This window comes from Anneissia japonica, unplaced genomic scaffold (genome assembly GCF_011630105.1).
Source record: "Anneissia japonica isolate Jap-2015-1 unplaced genomic scaffold, ASM1163010v1 scaffold287677_len22533_cov120, whole genome shotgun sequence".
NCBI classification, from domain to species: Eukaryota; Metazoa; Echinodermata; class Crinoidea; order Comatulida; family Comatulidae; genus Anneissia; species Anneissia japonica.
In genome coordinates this window covers 1-18961 of record NW_022727538.1, presented here as the reverse complement: position 1 = coordinate 18961, position 18961 = coordinate 1, and the positions used below count along the sequence as shown (strand labels likewise).

General features: G+C 32.8%; 1 protein-coding gene across 1 annotated transcript; it reads right to left on the bottom strand.

The window, feature by feature from the left end:
- Positions 1–3136: 3136 nt before the first annotated feature.
- LOC117113772 lies at positions 3137–18294 on the bottom strand (the record flags this gene model as incomplete). Its single annotated transcript, XM_033257208.1, has 10 exons — positions 18184–18294; positions 15505–15638; positions 14828–14917; positions 13588–14118; positions 13018–13241; positions 12656–12905; positions 11820–11879; positions 4474–7278; positions 3881–3909; positions 3137–3283 (listed from the first exon to the last, which is right to left on the bottom strand). Coding segments are annotated over exons 3-10 (4059 nt in total), but the record flags the coding sequence as incomplete, so codon positions are not given.
- Positions 18295–18961: the final 667 nt, after the last annotated feature.

Genomic DNA, 18961 nt, shown 5'->3' with positions numbered 1-18961 from the left:
ATATATATATATATATATATATATATTACAGTAATAAAACGCATAAAGCAAAAGTGTAGTGTGATGGTTTTAACTATTTTTTTGTGGTTGTTAAGTCTGAGTTTACATTCGGTTTTGCCTACAATTATTACCGTTATTACATTTAGTTCAAAATAGTTCAGTCTGAGTTTACATTCGATTTCGCCTACATAATTGCTGTTTATTACATTTTATTTCAAAAAGTAGCGTGCTGCGCTTTTGTACGACGATGACGACAAAATTCAAATTCGGCAATCTGGGTTTGGCAAACCGGATTTCGGCAAACTGGGATTTTATGTTTTCAGTGAACTGGATTCGGCAAACTGGGTTTTCGGCAAAGTTGGCTAAATTTGGCAAACCGGATTTCGACAAACTGGATTTCGACCAAGTGGGAGGATACCTTTATAATACAGTATCAGTAATACACTGCTGTACAGTAATAATTCTGTAGATTTGAAATGTGTGTAAAAATAAGAAGAAAATGATGTCCAAAGAAAAGCATGAAGAGAGCATGATTTAGAAATCAGGGTTCACGCTATCATTCAAATCCTGGATGAATGCATATTTTTTATGAAACAAAGAACAATCATTCCAATAAGTAAAGGGCAAATTTTGACAAAACTGGAAATTATTTAGACAATTATACTGATAGTCCTCCTCTTAATTGGGTGTTCCCTTAATTGGAGTTGGTGCAGTGTCCCGAGTGTAGGGTTGCCGCAAAAGAGGGGTTTTAATATACTGTACTCACATTCAGGGCCGCGGGCCATATGCGCTGCCTTGGCCCGTTGGCTGGAGGTCCCAGCGGGATCGAGGGGCAGATCCCTGGTGGCTTCCCCCACCCACCAGAAGGTAAGGCCTTTTAACGGATTAGAGGACGGACTAATTTAATCAATCATAGAGTGCATAATTTCAACAGGTCATGAGAAAAAGTATAGAAACATGAAAAGTATAAAAGCTATCCTTCCTTTTATACAAACGTGCTGAAAAGATTCATAACATACAGGTATCAAAGTTTACAGTGGCAGATCCAGGAATTTTAAAGAGGTAACCAAGAGAAGGGCTTTCACAGATGGACGGTTTATCTACCTCAGCCCCATAATGCTAAAGAAAATTTATGATTATGGCACCTCTGTACGTTCAGAAATGTCATTCTTAGACTTAAAGTTGAGTAGAATTTTTTTTTTCTCAATTTGTGTTAAATTGTTAAAAGTTTAGGGGGTGGGGCCAGGCCTCCCCTAAAATTAAGTGTATTAACCGGCATTAAATCACCTAAGCTACTGTAGGCCTATAAACCAGCGTGATTTTAATTTATTTTGTTTCTTTGAAATGTGTATATACTGTATACAGTGTATGCACTGTTACATCTCAAAAAGAAGCCCATGGGCTTATTTTCGAGGTGGGCTTCTTTTTGAGACTAGTTTTGGAAACTAAAGAGGGCTTCAATTCGAGATGGTCTTCTTCTCGAGATTAGGCACATTGGGCTTCAATTCGAGGTTTTACGGTATATTATCCTTTACTAGCGCAGGAACTGATTTTACATCAATATCTGGAAAGGTCATTACCCACCAGTCTAAGCATGCCCTCTTTCAATGCTATATTCATCCTACCACATTCCTCCAACATTTCATTAACAATACTGCCTTGACTACAATGACTCATGTCAATATCCTGTTTGGGACCCCCAAAAGGCTAAAAAATATCGACATTTCAGCATACAAAATATTGATTGACATTCACGAAATACCTTCTGTTCAATCTGCAAAATTTTAGGAGTACACTTAGACAGTGGACTCGCATGGAAAGTTCACATATGTGAAGTTGAGAGTAAAATTTCCAAAAGCTTTGGCATAATTTCTAGACTCTCTTCCTTTATTCCCTGTAATGTTCTTCGTATTCTCTACTGCTCTCTCATTCTTCCTTACTTGAACTACTGCAACATTTTTTAGGGCAATACATATCCATCTAACATCAACAAACTTCAAATTCTTTAAAAAAAAAAGGCTATCAGGATCATATCTGGCTCTCCCCCACAATCTCTTTCTTCCCATTTGTTTTCCAATTTAAATTTTCTGAAATTATACGATATTAATTTAATCCAGCAAAGTATATTTGTATACTCTGCCATGCATTCGATCCTTCCCAAGCATTTAAGTAACATGTTTATGTCTAATTTCTCTTTTCACAATTATTATACGCGTTCTAGAACTGATATTCACATCCCTTATCACAACACAAACTATTTCCAACATAACATTAGATATACGGGCCCCTCTATTTGGAACAATCTACCATTCTCAATTACCGATGCTGTTTCTGCCAGAGCCTTTTCTAATAAACTGAAAAAACACTTAATCTCAAATTGTTAAACTTTCTGAGGTTGAAATTCGTCGTGCTGTTTTGTTTTGAGCTGCTTTCTCTTCTTTTTTCTACATATATTTATATCTTTTTATTTATTTATTTATTTATTTAATTTATTATATATTTTTTTTCAGGCCTGCCCATCACAAGATGTTTGTTTTTGCAAACAACTTCTCGGGACCTGGCCTTCTTCCAATTTTTGTATTTTGTATTTGTAATTTTGTATTTTTAAGTGCCTTTGGAAGAAAATAAATGTTTTGTTGAATTGAATTGAATAGAATATAGATCAAGTCTGGAGAGATTTTAACAAGGCAAGCTAATGTATTACCACAAATTGAAGATGCGTTAATATCACTCAAATCTATCCTTGCCAATTGAATGTCATATTTTCACCTACTGAATCAACCAGCTTTTCAAGGTTATCAAATAATTACTCCAACTGAAAGTTTCATCAGCATCATCATCACCACCATCATAATTAGGGTGATAAAACCCCAACAAGTGACAAACCATCAATATCTGAAAGGTCATTGCCCTCCAGATGAAGCAAGCCGTCTTTCAATACTACATTCATCCTACCACATTCCTCCATCATTTCATTAACAATACTGCCTGATAAACTGGAATAACTCATGTCAATACGGATCAGGTCTGGAGAGATCTTAATAAGGCAAGCTAATGTTTTACCACTGATCGAAGACAGGTTAATATTACTCAAATCTATCCACTGCCAAGTCAATGTTTTATTTACAACACTTACTGATTCAATCAGATTTTGTAGGTTATCAGCTGTAAGAGAATAATCACTCCATTGGAAAGTACCTTTATGACCAAGGAAAAAAGGTACCGCGTATGCCCTGATGAACTCTGCAAGTGACTTACCATCAATATCTGAAAGGTCATTGCCCTGCAGTTGAAGCGAGTTGTCTTTCAATACTACATTCATCCTATCACATTCCTCCATCATTTCATTAACAATACTGCCTGATAAACTGCAATGTCTCATGTTAATATGGATCAGGTCTGGAGAAATCTTAATAAGGCAAGCTAATGTTTTACCACTGATCGAAGACAGGTTAATATTATTCAAATCTATCGAATGCCAAGTCAATGTTTTATTTACAACACTTACTGATTCAATCAGATTTTGTAGGTTATCAGCTGTAAGAGAATAATCACTCCATTGGAAAGTAACTTCATGACTAAGGAAAAAATGTACCACGTATGCCCTGATGAACTCTGCAAGTGACTTACCATCAATATCTGAAAGGTCATTGCCCTCCAGTTGAAGCGAGTTGTCTTTCAATACTACATTCATCCTATCACATTCCTCCATCATTTCATTAACAATACTGCCTGATAAACTGCAATGACTCATGTCAATACAGATCAGGTCTGGAGAGATCTTAATAAGGCAAGCTAATGTTTTACCACTGATCGAAGACAGGTTAATATTACTCAAATCTATCCAATGCCAAGTCAATGTTTTATTTACAACACTTACTGATTCAATCAGATTTTGTAGGTTATCAGCTGTAAGAGAATGATTACGCCAATTAAAATTACCTTCAGGATAAAGGTGAAAAGGTACAGAGTATGACTTGATTAACTCTGCAAGTGACTTACCATCAATATCTGAAAGGTCATTGCCCTCCAGTTGAAGCGATTTGTCTTTCAATACTACATTCATCCTATCACATTCCTCCATCATTTCATTAACAATACTGCCTGATAAACTGCAATGTCTCATGTCAATACGGATCAGGTCTGGAGAGATCTTAATAAGGCAAGCTAATGTTTTACCACTGATCGAAGAGAGGTTAATATTACTCAAATCTATCCAATGCCAAGTCAATGTTTTATTTACAACACTTACTGATTCAATCAGATTTTGTAGTTTATCAGCTGTAAGAGAATGATTACGCCAATTAAAATTACCTTCAGGATCAAAGTGAAAAGGTACAGCGTATGCCCTGCTTAACTCTGCAAGTGACTTACAATCAATATCTGAAAGGTCATTGCCCTCCAGTTGAAGCAAGTTGTCTTTCAATACTACATTCATCCTATCACATTCCTCCATCATTTCATTAACAATACTGCCTGATAAACTGCAATAACTGATGTTAATATGGATCAGGTCTGGAGAGATCTTAACAAGGCAAGCTAATGTTTTACCACTGATCGAAGACAGGTTAATATTACTCAAATCTATCCAATGCCAAGTCAATGTTTTATTTACAACACTTACTGATTCAATCAGATTTTGTAGGTTATCAGCTGTAAGACAATGATTACGCCAATTGAAAATACCTTCAAGATCAAGGAAAAAAGCTTTGATTAACTCTGCAAGTGACTTACCATCAATATCTGAAAGGTCATTGTCCTCCAGTTGAAGCAAGTTGTCTTTCAATACTACATTCATCCTACCACATTCCTCCATCATTTCATTAACAATACTGCCTGATAAACTGCAACAACTCATGTTAAAATAACAAAGTTTGGGAAGCATTTTCAATAAGGTTCCAAACGTTTTTCCATCTAAATTTCCTAAAAAATTTCGGCTGAAATCGAGTACACGTAATTCAATTCCATGAAACCCATTGATCATTTTATTAAAACTTGCCTTCGATAGCCCACATGAAGCTATATAAAGACCAGATATATTAGGAAACACTTTAAGTAAATTGCCCAATAATGCATCATCAATGTTATTATTGTTAATAATAAGATTGCATCCACCTAAAGAAACTCCACCGTACTGACATTCTGTAATCATTGCCCTCACAATATCACCTGATAAACTACAACTGCTTAAATTTAGCACATTTAGATCAGGAGCTATTTCAAATAGTTTTCCTAGTAATGTTCCATTGATGTTATGTAGATCACTGCGAAAAATACAAAGTTCTTTTAACTTCAACTTTACATTAGTTTTGTGTAACTCAATGATAACTACACTGAGTACAGACCCAGTAAGCTTACCCGAAGTGATATATAATTTAGAGAGGTTACTTGAATACGTCAGCAAATGAATCAAGAATGATGAATTAAATACATGCTTTAAATAGACACCAGTGTAACCATAGTTCAATTTGAGGTATTTCATCTCAGCAGAAAGGACATTAAGTTTTTCACTTTTCCAATTTGATATATATTCAAATAAACGGTTTTTAGTACTCAACCTGAAGTATCCTAAATTTAGTCCTCCTACAATAACTAAGATATGTACCAAACTTCTGCATGATGTTCTGAAAGTCTCTTCACTAGATGCATCTAACAGCGATATAAATTTCTCCACCAGTTTTCCCTCATATATAGTGCAACATATGTTCATAAGTTTATATAAATGCTCACTTACTACGCTTTTATCATCCTTAAGGACACTTCTGTATGTCTCACGCATTTGCTTACAGTAGGATTTCATTTCAGTGGACATGTTTTTATCCAATTCCTGTAGCACAGCTTCTTCATTTGCCTCCTTTATATGTGTGAAACATTGTGCTATTGAGCAAAAATGTGAAGCCCTGATTACTAACCAGTGTTTAAGCAATCCACCAGCTTTAGCACCTAGAAATCCTATTGTAAACACTCTTGTCATATTTAAATATTTATTAGATCTTATCACCTCATATTCATCAGATTTCAAATGTTCTTTCTCAATTTGATTCGACAAATAAAAACCTGCTAGTGCCTCTGAAATTAATTTGTGTGGAGGTGTGTACATCTCCCTCACATCACCAGGGTAAAAAGGGCTATCTTCATAAACAAATCCAAGTTTAAATGCTAAATCTACAGAATCCATATTTTTCGTCATATTTGATAAAACATGTTTGTCAATAGACAATTTATTTTCCTTTAGGCCTTCATACATACATTCTCCTAATAGTAGAATGGCAAGTCTATACTGCTCTGGAACTCTCTCAATTTGGAAAATTGCAATTTTATCATCCCTCTTGCGTTTATATTGACTTAAAATGCAACAAATCAGTTCGATGAAAAGATCTGACAAGTCTTTTGGAAGATGTTGTTTTTGTTCCCATATGGTACAAATCATAAGCAGTAACAGTGGGGAAGAGCACAATTCAAATGCCTCTTTATGATCACCACCCCAATCACATTCATCCTCTGACACAAGATTGAACTCCTTCATTAATAATTCCCCCAACTCACATTTGTTGATTGAATGAAAATGATCATGAACATATTCCTTTATGTTTCTTTTACTGAATCCCTTCACTTCAATATGTATAGTACAACATTTAACCAAATCAATTGTGTAGTCAGGTCGGGATGTTACCACCACAGTGCTTTTTTCTAATTCACATCCTTTGAACAGATATATAGGGTCCTTAGCATCTCTGTGTAACTCATCATATCCATCTAACAAAATAACTATATCATCAGCATTGTTGATCAGGAATCTTTCAACTGAATTAGTTGGCAAGTTGTGCCGAAGAATTAATTCTTTCGTAGCTATGTTTTTTGTAATTATTTCCAACATATCTGTACTTGCTTTAATGTCCCCAATATTGATCAAAAACAGTAATTTACCAGCAAAGGCATGTACATCATCAGTAGCCCATTTAAAAGTAATATATTTCAGAAGTGTAGACTTGCCCATCCCTCCTTCTCCTGTTATTAATACCTTACATGAATCCTTTAATTTAATGATACCTAATACCTCTGTTAAAGATGTGGGTCTACCTTCCTTTCTTATACATGTTGATTTGTCTTCATTTGGTTCTTCTTTGTCTTTCCTGTTGGATTCCAGTAAGATGAGTTGTGTGAATACTTCAGCAATATTTACTCTATGATGTCTATGCCAGATTGCTGGTGTCATTTGATTAACATCCTGATACAATTGCTTCAGGTTTCTTGTCAGAAATTCTTTGATAATTAAATCTGGAAACCAGTCAAAAATAACATATTTTTGCAATTATCTATCTCATACAGAAATAATTCAGATTTAAGTTATGTAGTAACAAATATTCATTTTAATTACACTTGTGTTTTATTGTATTACTTAATATTTATTCTTTTTTTTTTAAGCACAACCATATATTTAATGTTTGCATTGTTAGGGAGAGAAGAGAGAAGAGAAGAAGTGAATTTGTATTTTGTAATGTTTTAAGAAATAAGGGATAAAGTTAATCTACAGTAAAGTATGTGACCAGCCCAGCAAAACCCTACATTTGTCGCAATTTTCTAAAACATAGAAATCAGAATTTTTAACAATTTCAGGGTTTTCCAGTTTTTGGATAAGATATATTGTAAAACATAAATAAGGAATAAATATAAGCTGTTTTGAGTTGGACTCAAGTTTTAATTATTCTTGTTCTTCTTTATGACATGCAGCATCGAACTTATAATAACTACTTCTTAGTTTTTTTTATTTTTTTATTTATTTACTTTTTTATTAATGCTTTGGATCTTATTTAATTTGATGTCATGTAATCAAATGTGCAAGTGTGCCGCTGCTGTAAAAGTGAGTCCAAATAAACATTATTATTATTATCCAACAGAGAGTGAAAAAGACACTTTATAAACAAAGACTAGGCATACACAGCGCCAGTCGTTGGCGTCCACTGTAATTTTTGTTATTATATTTCCTTTTCTTTTGTATAACTAGGTGACCTGCATAAACTTTTGTTTTATTTTACAGTATTTTATTTAATTGTATCTCATTTAATTAGGTCTATATACTGTAATTATGTTGAACATCAAGTTAAGTGTTTAACTGATGCAAAAGTGAATCCAATAAATATTGTATTGTAGAGCTAATTGTTGACTAGACAAACAATATCTTAATTTTTAAAAATATGCTTTCATGTAACAGATACCTGGGTGGAGGCCTTCAGTGCCCCTGGCAGAATTTGTTAATTTGATTGTTAATGTTAATATCAAATTTGATATGGGAATAAATTTATACACCTCATCCACATTTATATCCATATTGTGAACCTTGTGACTTAACTACTCTCTAGTGTGCAATATGTAACTACTCTACAACTTGTCTGTAAATTTAGTTTTATTAGGATGTATTAGTATTGAAATGTCAATAAAATGCTAATAATTGACAATTACTTGTCAATATAATGCTAATAAATGTTATATTAAATATATTACACACCTTCATCCAACCTCAACTTTTTCGGCAGTTTTGATCTTCCTGACTTGTCTGCAAAGAGAATAACCCACTTGGCATTATACAGCAAAACAATAGTGTGCAATAGTCATTTTGAGTTTATCAGGTACAGTCCATAGTTTTTGTTGAGTAGGACAGCAATTTAACATGCGTTTATGCACTTGTGTACATAAACTACTCTTGTGATGACCTAATAGGAAAATCCAAGGAAGTATACATGGAGCCTTTAGTAATGGTAATCAATAGCCCTGGTTTCAAATTCAAAGTCAATGTAAAATTGATTTTCATTCAAATATTTTGATACAGTCGCTGTTTTTCTCCACATAATGTAAACAATTAGTGCACTTACACTTGTATTATATGTAAATCAACATATATTCATTATTTCATTATTAACTACAAACCTTCATCAAATATAAGATTTTTTCTTGGTCGTTTTGATTTTCCTGTAAGAGAACAAAACAATAACTGCAATTTTACAGGGTTTAAAAATACCTCTACTTTTTGTTTAAAAGCTTATCATAAATAATAATAACAGTAACAACAATAATAATATGTACTACCTGTTGTTTGATATTATGAAGTAGAAATAAAATTACATTAAAAAAATTGGCAGTACAAAGACTCAAACTCAGGCCACAATGACACGGCTGAGGGTAAAGAGCAGTTTTATATAGAACTCACCTGTAAAGACCGGTGGAACATTATTGGCTATATTTTACAAGATGAGGACGAGGATTTTCTATGCATTTCACAGTGAATTTACATTCAACCTAACTTGACATGTTTAAGAAAACACAAATGTGGCAACTTGAGTTAAATTGCATTAACATAATAACCAGTTTATTAAAGCCCAAGTCCTGGCAAAATTTTATTTTTTAAGAAAAATATGATTTTGATATACATGTTAGAAAGATTTATAACTATAATATAAAATTGCTAGTTTAACTGAATTTTAGTTGCTTCCTAAACATGAAAAAATGCAAAATAAGGCCCAAATTTGAATTTCTTTTTTGTGGACAGAGTTGAATAGCTTTGTGGTTAATATGTTTGCCTTTCAAATCCGAGGTCCTGGGTTCAAATCCTGTGACAGCACGACTAAAAACAACTGCACTCTCTAAGCTTCATAAAGAGACATCACTGATAAAAGCATCAAGTAATTCATTTATTTAAAAAGGCCCCTGAATATCAGCCGACCTTCTAGGATACAATGGAAGAGCCACCCTCCATAAATATGGTTAAAAAATAAATAATAATGAATACAATAAATGAAATGACATTGTGATAGGCTCTATCGGTGAATATAGTAGGCACCAAAAACATTAGTTTAGCAAGCATTATGACTAGCCTTACCTCGACTAGGTTCTGTTTTCAAACATAAAAATGGCCGACATGATATTTCCGTCTGTAGTTCTAAAAGCCATTAATCTTGTGTGTCCATCACAAGGGCTGTATGGACCAGGTAACCCGCCTACCCACCTTGAATGACGTACTGCACACGAGTATTGTGTACAAGCGTCTATGGTTCCACCACCAGAACAACAGGCAAGCACTCCAAAACTAGCACCAATATTATGGCTGCAAGTTATAGAATAACTCTACCTTAAATGCTTTTGACCCACCAACAATTGTTTAACAAAATATTAAGCAAGTATTCAGCACCAAGTACATACCTTTGTATAACTTTGGTTTTTTTGATGTTGATGCTTCTCCATAACCTATTGAGGAAACAGAAATTGAATTTGTACATTAGCAAAATAAATACAGTACAGCATAAATTAGCACAAAACAATACTTTTTTTTCCAATTTGGAGAATAGCTTAGAATGTCAGAAACCAGTAACACACTTGTAAGGATAATCCTTATAGAAAATGTAGTTAAGTCAAGTCAGATTTTTATTTAATTATTAACTGACTGTTGCAGAACTGCAACTACAATTGAAAACATAGTACATATTTCTAGATTTACAACAATAATTTTAATGTTTGGATTTCAAATGAATTAAAAGCACAAGACAGGACTTTCTACAGAGAATTCTACAGAGAATTCTACAGAGTAAGCATAGCCTATTAATGTTTTAGTACTTGGTACTTGATAACTGCCATCCAATGTTAAGGGTATGGATGTAGTTATGGTGGGTGGAAGTGGGCTGAGCCACCCTGCCTTAGAGTTTTTCACCCAGTCTAAAGCTAATTTCATGGCCTTCCACCCACCCTTATTAACCCACTTTTCCATCCTTAAAATCAACTCTTATTATTTAAAGTTTACCAATGTTATCATCCACCCACCCTTAAAATGTCTATCACCAACCCTTAGTTTTCTACAGCTACAACCCTGTAAGGGACAACAACAATTTCTCAACACTGTTTGCGTTGCACCAGTGTAAAATCCCTAAGCATTGGGTATTAACCACTCAACCCTACTTAATGTCGCAATGCACCAATATTTCCTGCGCTAATTGAAACCAGGGCTATTAACATTCCTTTGCATTCTTAGTTAAAAGTTAAAAACAAATTTTAGAGTCAACAATCAACAAACATTTAAAACCATTACATTGTATTCTATTATTTGTGTGAGGGTGTAGTTTGTACATGCCATCTGTTTAACTAATTATAGATAAGCTATGTTATAGCACTACCATGATATCCTTCCACCACAGAACTAGTGCAAGCTATATTTGCTGTACAGTAAACTCGATTTTTTGCCATATTTCATTTATGAAAATATTGATTATACTTAATTATTAATTATTTAGATTTATAACGTTTGATTTACTATTTTTACGCTGAGCGGATTAATTCCTTTTGCGAACTGTGTCGGAGAATGCTAGGGTTTGGTATGCTTGCCCTCTTTCTCTCTCTCTGGACCAGTTAAACTGTCAAGACGTGATATGTTAATTGTCTGATGTTCATTGCTTTAAATAGTGTTATTTTCATCGTTGCTTGTAATGCAGATGTAAGCTGTCTTGTTCCTGTCTCGTTGCGGCAATAGCTGCAGTGTTGTGTTGGGTTTCACCTTCTTTTATGATGGTGAAGCATTGATTTGATGTTAGATTTATAAATAAACACAATCATGACAATAATTGGATTTCTGTGTCCGGGTGCCTTATATGCGTTTTATGAGTTTGCTCTCCCACTCTCTATTTCGTACTCAATACACGTTCCGAAGGTCACATTTGCATATTGTTATTTTTTTATACTCCAGAGGTTTGGTATTAGCAGCACCATTGAACCAGAGTAATTTGGTTTATTCCACTTAAATGAAATGAAATCAGGCAAAAATAATTTCATATACATACCTTGCTTACTTGGGCAATCTAAGTTTTGCCTTGCTGATACTTGTGATCCAACTTCATCACCTAGATATAGAAAGTGAAAATTGTTTCAGATTTTCTATAATATTAAAACAAAATTGTTCATTCTATTGCCCAACCTGTTGCAAAAAACCACAAAATTTGTACAGCAATTAAGTTTGCTTTTGTTTAATCCCGTCTCTGTCAAGGGTGTTTTGTTTTGTATATGTTTTTGTTGTACATGTTTTTAAAATTGGACGAAATAAATAAAATAAATGAATGAAATATTGCCCAATTAAGTGAAAGAAACAATTACGAATATCAAGTAAATTTATAAAAAATAATTACACCAAATAACAATTTTTAAAGAGTTGTGCTATAGTACTGTTAGTTGTAAAACAGCAAAGGTTGCACTCATGTTCACATTTTTTGTATTGTCACATGAATTATTATAAATTATATAAAATGCAACCAAAAATAAACTTATTTTTTCTAGAACCTCCCAAATTAATTGAATAAGTTTCAATTATTAACACAAAGAGAAATATAATGAAGAGTCAGGCTCCGGAGGAAAACAATTTTTTGATATGTTGTAGAAATGATTTTTCTAAGACAAAAAAAAGTTGTTTGACGAAAAACTGGGGAACGGTGAATGAGATACAGATTTTTTAATATTTAAAAACTGGGGGAAAAAGGGGCGTAACTGCCCATTTTTACACCTTAGGTGTACCTGTATGTATGTGGGCATAGTATGTATATGTGGGCATGTATGTTTGTGTGGGCTTGTATGCATGTGTGTATATGTGTGTGTGGTGCCCCTGTGCTACTACAGTATCCTTTACCTAAGCTTATATAGTGTAGCTCTCCAATTTGACCAAATAACATTACACCATCTGGGTTTGAACTTTCCTGAATTTTTGTGACCATGTAGCCCTGCTCTGTGCTTTTTCTTTGACTGGTCACTATTTGAAAGTTGTGATTTAATATTCGTGATATCCCTCGTATGGCTGTCTCGTCAACAAAAGTACCATCTTTACTCAATTCATCTAGATATTTGTCATCTGTAAGGGCGATCAATGGATCTTCTTTATCCTGGAAAAAATTTAGAAATTGCTAAATGCAATAAAACACAATGTATCAAATAACACTTGGATAATACCATGCAAGTATAATGATAATACTATGGAATAATCTACACAATTACCAAATGTCGCAAGTAGTCCACTAAATCAGCCCTGAGTTGTGCACTAGATCGATTTGGTAAACCCAGCCTCTCAAATTGATCTTGGATGCAGTATAAAAAACAGTTCCCATCACCACTAACTTCCTTTCTTATATGCATGTTTGACTGTCTAATATTCTCTTTCAAACGGTTGTAGTAAGATGTGTATGTTTCACCCTCTTGCTTACTGACTGCTCTCTTGTACACTGAGAAAAAAATGCACACAAAAAATTATGACACTACAATTAATTGAACAATATGACAATGACAACTTCAGAATTAAACCTACCTGAGCGTACACTTGCACAGTGCTGGCTCTAAATGTTGGATGAAATGATAGATAAAATATAAAGAGGGTTCCTAGATTAAGCATGATTAAAAAAGTAGACCATCACTGGAGAATGAAATGTGAAATATTAGAGTACTTTTAATCTTGCAGGTAAAACACAAGAGGCAAAAACTAAATTTTAAAATTAGTCTTGTGTTGTGTACATAAAACTGTCTAAAATAAAAAATTGGTAAACTTCTCCATTAACAAACATAGCTCTGTACCTTCAAGTTCCAGTAAAGCTTTCAGAGCTTTGTCACTTGGTAATCCTTCAATGAAATCATCAATTTTTTCTTCACAAAGCTCATTCCTTTGCTCTAGATCCAGAATCAAATGCCAGCTATCTTTATAATTCTTTAACACTGGCATGTTATATCGTAAATCAAGCACTACTATATCATCATCAGTTAGTGTCATTCCTAGCTTCAAGAGGAACTGTCTGTACCATGAGAATTTAGACACTTCATGTTCCTTGATTGTTTGTAAAGTTGAAAGTACAATTCTAGATTTGAAGCCAAATTGTCCAGTAGCTTTTAATGTGTCATAAAGGATAGTGAGATTTGTTAGACTCAAACTCCCAGAACCAATTAACATACTTAGCAAGGGCATCACCTTAGTAGCCTCATTTAACTTATTATAAATTGGCACGTGATCTCTATTGTTGTACAAAACTTTTAGCATATTGATGTATCCAAGTCCATCATACCAACTTGAAAAATCCAGCAACAGCTGGCTGAAATCTCTTTTTGAAAGTCCTATGATACAAGCAGAAATAAATTGACTATCATCAATAATAGAAATACACAATTCAGGAAAATTTTAATCTACAATGGAAAATGTGTATTTGATAAACATCATCATTAATCATCCATTATAATCATTAAAATCATCATTGTAGAAGTGAAAATAGACAGCAAAGAAGATAAAAACTAAATTGAAGATTAAACAATGGAATTAATCAATACATGTTTAGAATCCTAAACAAATTCTAATTTATTTTAAAATAATTGCATTAAAGATTTTTTGTGGAAGAAAGTGTATAACAAGCCAAAATGTCTACTGTAACAGAGTAAACTTAATGTGTATAATTCAGTTGGTTTAGATGAAGTACACCAACATTGAATAAAGCTGAAAATATCCAGGTTTTGTTAGTTTAATTAATTAGTCATTTTCAAGTAACCTACCGTAATCATGGGCAATTTTTCCTACATTTGTGTTGTTTTATATCATTAAATAATATGTTAATTTCGGAAGATAAAATAGACAAGACAGTCACTTTAACTATATACACTTTGAAATTCACTGTAAATATTTATTTACTTTACCTTCCAAGAGTCAATGTAGGATGTGCATGTACAGTACATACAGGTAAGATTATTACCAATGATCAGGGCAATGTGAAGTCCTTTGAAATAGTTACACACAACAATGCCAACAACAATTACTTTATAAACAGTATTTTACCTGTTTCCTCCATTCTTCCTTTGTGATCTACTTCTCACAGCAATTTATACAATAATTCACTCAAACTGTTGGGATGCACAAGCTTTCACACTAAAACAGATTCAATAGAAATGAAGATGTTCTTAATATTCTTTATATAACTGTATTACCATCATTTTAATTAAATATTTAAAATATTTACTGTGTTTCACCAATGTTTTTACTTTTTAGTCAAAGCAGTTTATTTAAAAACCTCAGAGTAAAATACTAATACATTTAAAGATGTACTATCAGTCAAAAGAATAATAAATAATAAATCAAAAATTCAAATAATTTGTTTTGTTTTCACCAATTTAGATATTTTACAAGAAAATGCTTATACTGTACTGATTACCGGATATCATGTGACACCATTTCATTTACTAAATTTCATTATTACAACTCATGTATTAAAACCACTGATTCTTTAACAACCCGTGGAAGTCTCAACATCTGTTTTAAAAAGCCAAAATACTGAAAGTTCTTTGATGGCAGTAGATTAATATCCAATATTTTTTTTAAATATCTGAATATTTAGAATATCAATAACATAAACAAATTACAAACCAGCTGAAGTGGGCTGCATAGTCAATTCTCGATTACTACTCAGTTGCCCCTTACATTGGCAGGAGCATTACAATCTTAAAAATTCTACTTACCAGGTAAGTTTTTTTAATACTAAAATGTCCCCCCCCCCCAACACTCTGATTTCAGTTGCCTTTCTCTTCAGCTCTTAGATGAATTGTATCATCACATCTTGGCTCACTTTTTGTGTTACTGGTAAGGTTTATTCCTGTAAAGTCATAAATATTTTATTTATCATCTTTTCTTTCTTGGCTAACAAAATCAATAAGTAATGAAATTAAATCGTAAATAATTTTAACATATATGATTTTATATCAGTTTACTTTCCTTTGACCTAATTTTATTATAGTATCTTGAATTTTATTTGACTAGCAACTCTTACTTGACTTGCTCTTACTTGTACGATGGGAAAAGAATTGAAAAGTAGTGTATTAAAATAGGTATATGCATTACAATGCAGTAGTACTAGTAATACTCTGAACTCTAGCATTGTTTTAGTTACCATATGAGAGTTTCCTGTGTTAAAAACATGATTTACTATGCTATACCTCTTTATAAAACATAACTTGTACTTTATAATAAGAGAAATCTGTATATTATCGCTACTTGGAACAGTAACAACACGAAAGTCCTATGCTACTGCACTGTAATGCATAGGCCTATTTTAATACACTACTAAGATACTGTAGGCTTTTCTTTTTCCATCTTGATTTCAGAGGTCAAACACATTTTTCAATTTTTTTCAATCATATAGTGGTATAGACTTGTCTTTTAAGAACATTTTGCTGGGAAAATGTTTTGAATACGACGCCCCGTTATGGAGTTATGATTTTTTAAATAACATGATGTCAGAAAATCAGCCCAAAAGCTTATCTTATTTCTGTTGGTTACACACCGCTGATTCGCAATGTTTGTCATCACTTCAATATGTCTACCGATTCGTGAAAAAAGGCCTATTCCTAGGGCCAGGCCAAGCTAGTAAACTGTTTAAGACTCGTAAACTCGTAAAGTCCCTTCGATGTAGATAAGATTTGTTTTCATTTAAAATTCTCTCTTCGAGGATGTTAAACTGGCTCCCTCTGGTGGGTGAACTGCTTCAAAGCAGCTTTAAAAGCAAGACTAGAGAGGCCTAAAACTATCCTTTCTTTCCCGATCCCTAGCTAGGCCTTGAGCTGGAAGCAGGTCAACTCGGCCACAAGTCAACTCGGCCACAGTCAACTCGGCCACAAGTCAACTTGGCCACAAATCAACTTGGCCACAAAAAGTTCGGCTGCAGTCAACTCGGCCACAAGTCAACTCGGCCACAAGTTAACTCGGCCACAAGTCAACTCGGCCACAAGTTATTTATAATTAAAATGAAATGTAAATACTACAGTTTCTGCATCCTTTTTCTTCAATATGATTAAAATGAAGTACACAGTATATTTTAGTAAAATTCTGATCATCGTCACATCGTCGTGAGATCGTTGTATACATTTCTTCACACTGTAATCTTATTCAATAGAGAAAACCCACCACTTACAGAATGGAATAAAATCTGACAATTGTAACATTAACAATTTAAGCAATCTTAATAATTAAGAAAAACACATATATTAATGTTTAATTTTGTTCACGTTAAAACACTGGCATAAAACATGAGATACTGTAGACCTAATCAAATGAATGCACGATGGCGTGCATTTCGATACTATTTTCTTCAGAACCACGCCCAAGAATTAGGCCTACATTAAAATTAGGTGGGGTGCAGCATCTAGTATCAATTATCCACAATAGGAACAATTGGTATTGTTGAGTGACAGACTTCAGTCCTTCATATTTGTTCAACCATTGGGGGCTATGTTTGAAACCCGTCAGTGACAAGGATGCATCCAATGACGTGAATCACCAGTGACATGTCGGTATTTTTCAAATATTATATTTTAATAATACTAATTAATCATAATAACGATAATAAAGGTGATAACAACAACAATATTATAGTAATATTTATTTTAACAATACTAATAGTAATAATATTGTAATAATAACAATATTTAAATATCTATTTTAATAATAGTAATTAGTGATAATAACATTGAAGGTGATAATAGCAATAATAACAGCAATAATAAATTAAACATAACGTTTATTTTTATAATAATAGTAATACTAATTAGTAATAATAATAATTATGATACTTATAATACTATGCCTACTTAGTAATAATAGGGTAATAATATCGATAATAAAGGTGACAACAATAATAATAATTAAATAATAATAATAATAATGAGAAATGAGAAATACACCAATAAAACACCAATAACAATATTTTAAAAATTACTATTATTAAAATAATAATATTAAACTAATATATAATAATAATATGAATAAAAAAAATCGAGAATTTTGTATTATTTATATGGTAACAATAATAATATCAGCAAAAATTTAAACAATACATAATGTTAATGCTAAGACTATAAAAACAACAATAATAATAACAATGACACCAATAATAACAGCAATAATAATTATTGTGGCCGAGTTGACTTGTGGCCGAGTTGACTGCAGACGAACTTTTTGTGGCCGAGTTGATTTGTGGCCGAGTTGACTTGTGGCTGAGTTGACTGTGGCCGAGTTGACTTGTGGCCGAGTTGGATCGAATTCCTTAGGCTAGCCTAGGCCTAGATAGATTTTATTTTTAGTTGGCCTATGTTCTAGCCTGCAGACCTATCACAGTATTATTCAGTTAACAAATGCATACTTACTAGTAGACGAATATCAGTTTAAATGTAAATAGTATACTGCAGAAACACAACCGACGAAAAAACAAGGAAGGACATCATTCCTTACTATCATTAGCAACAAGCTAAATATGAAATATGGCGTAAACTAAAAATTGCATAAACTTCCGGGAATCGATAGAGGGCGGTAAACAAGTATTGAATTTTGGAAAGGTGGATTTGTGCATATGAATGATTAAAGCATTCAGTTACTGCAAATTATGTAATAACAATAGCATCGAAAGCACTGGTCATTTTGTATTTCAATGTACATGATAATACAGTATAAGAGATAAATATGTTGACGAACTTAACAAATAGTTATTGTATTATGGATACAAACAATTACGGGAGGATTTCGAAGGGAACTGTGTTGAATTTTATTTATTAATTCAAAATGTCCTTACGACAGAATTGGAGGAACTGCATGATATAAATACAGAACAATTATAAAATGAAATGCCACCCACTAAGTAAATGCTAAACAACCTTTATTATGTATTATATATTTATCTCTTTTAAAGTTATTAATACTTATTATTGTTTTGTTTCTTTTATTTTATATTTTTTTTATTGTTTTTGATTTCTTTGATCTGATATTCATAATCCCTAGCTTTTTATTGTATTATGGATACAAACAATTACGGGATGATTTCGAAGGGAACTGTTGAATTTTACTTTATGATTTTTATTAATTCAAAATGTCCTTACGACAGAATTGGATGAACTGCATGATATGGAAATACAGAACAATTATATTAAA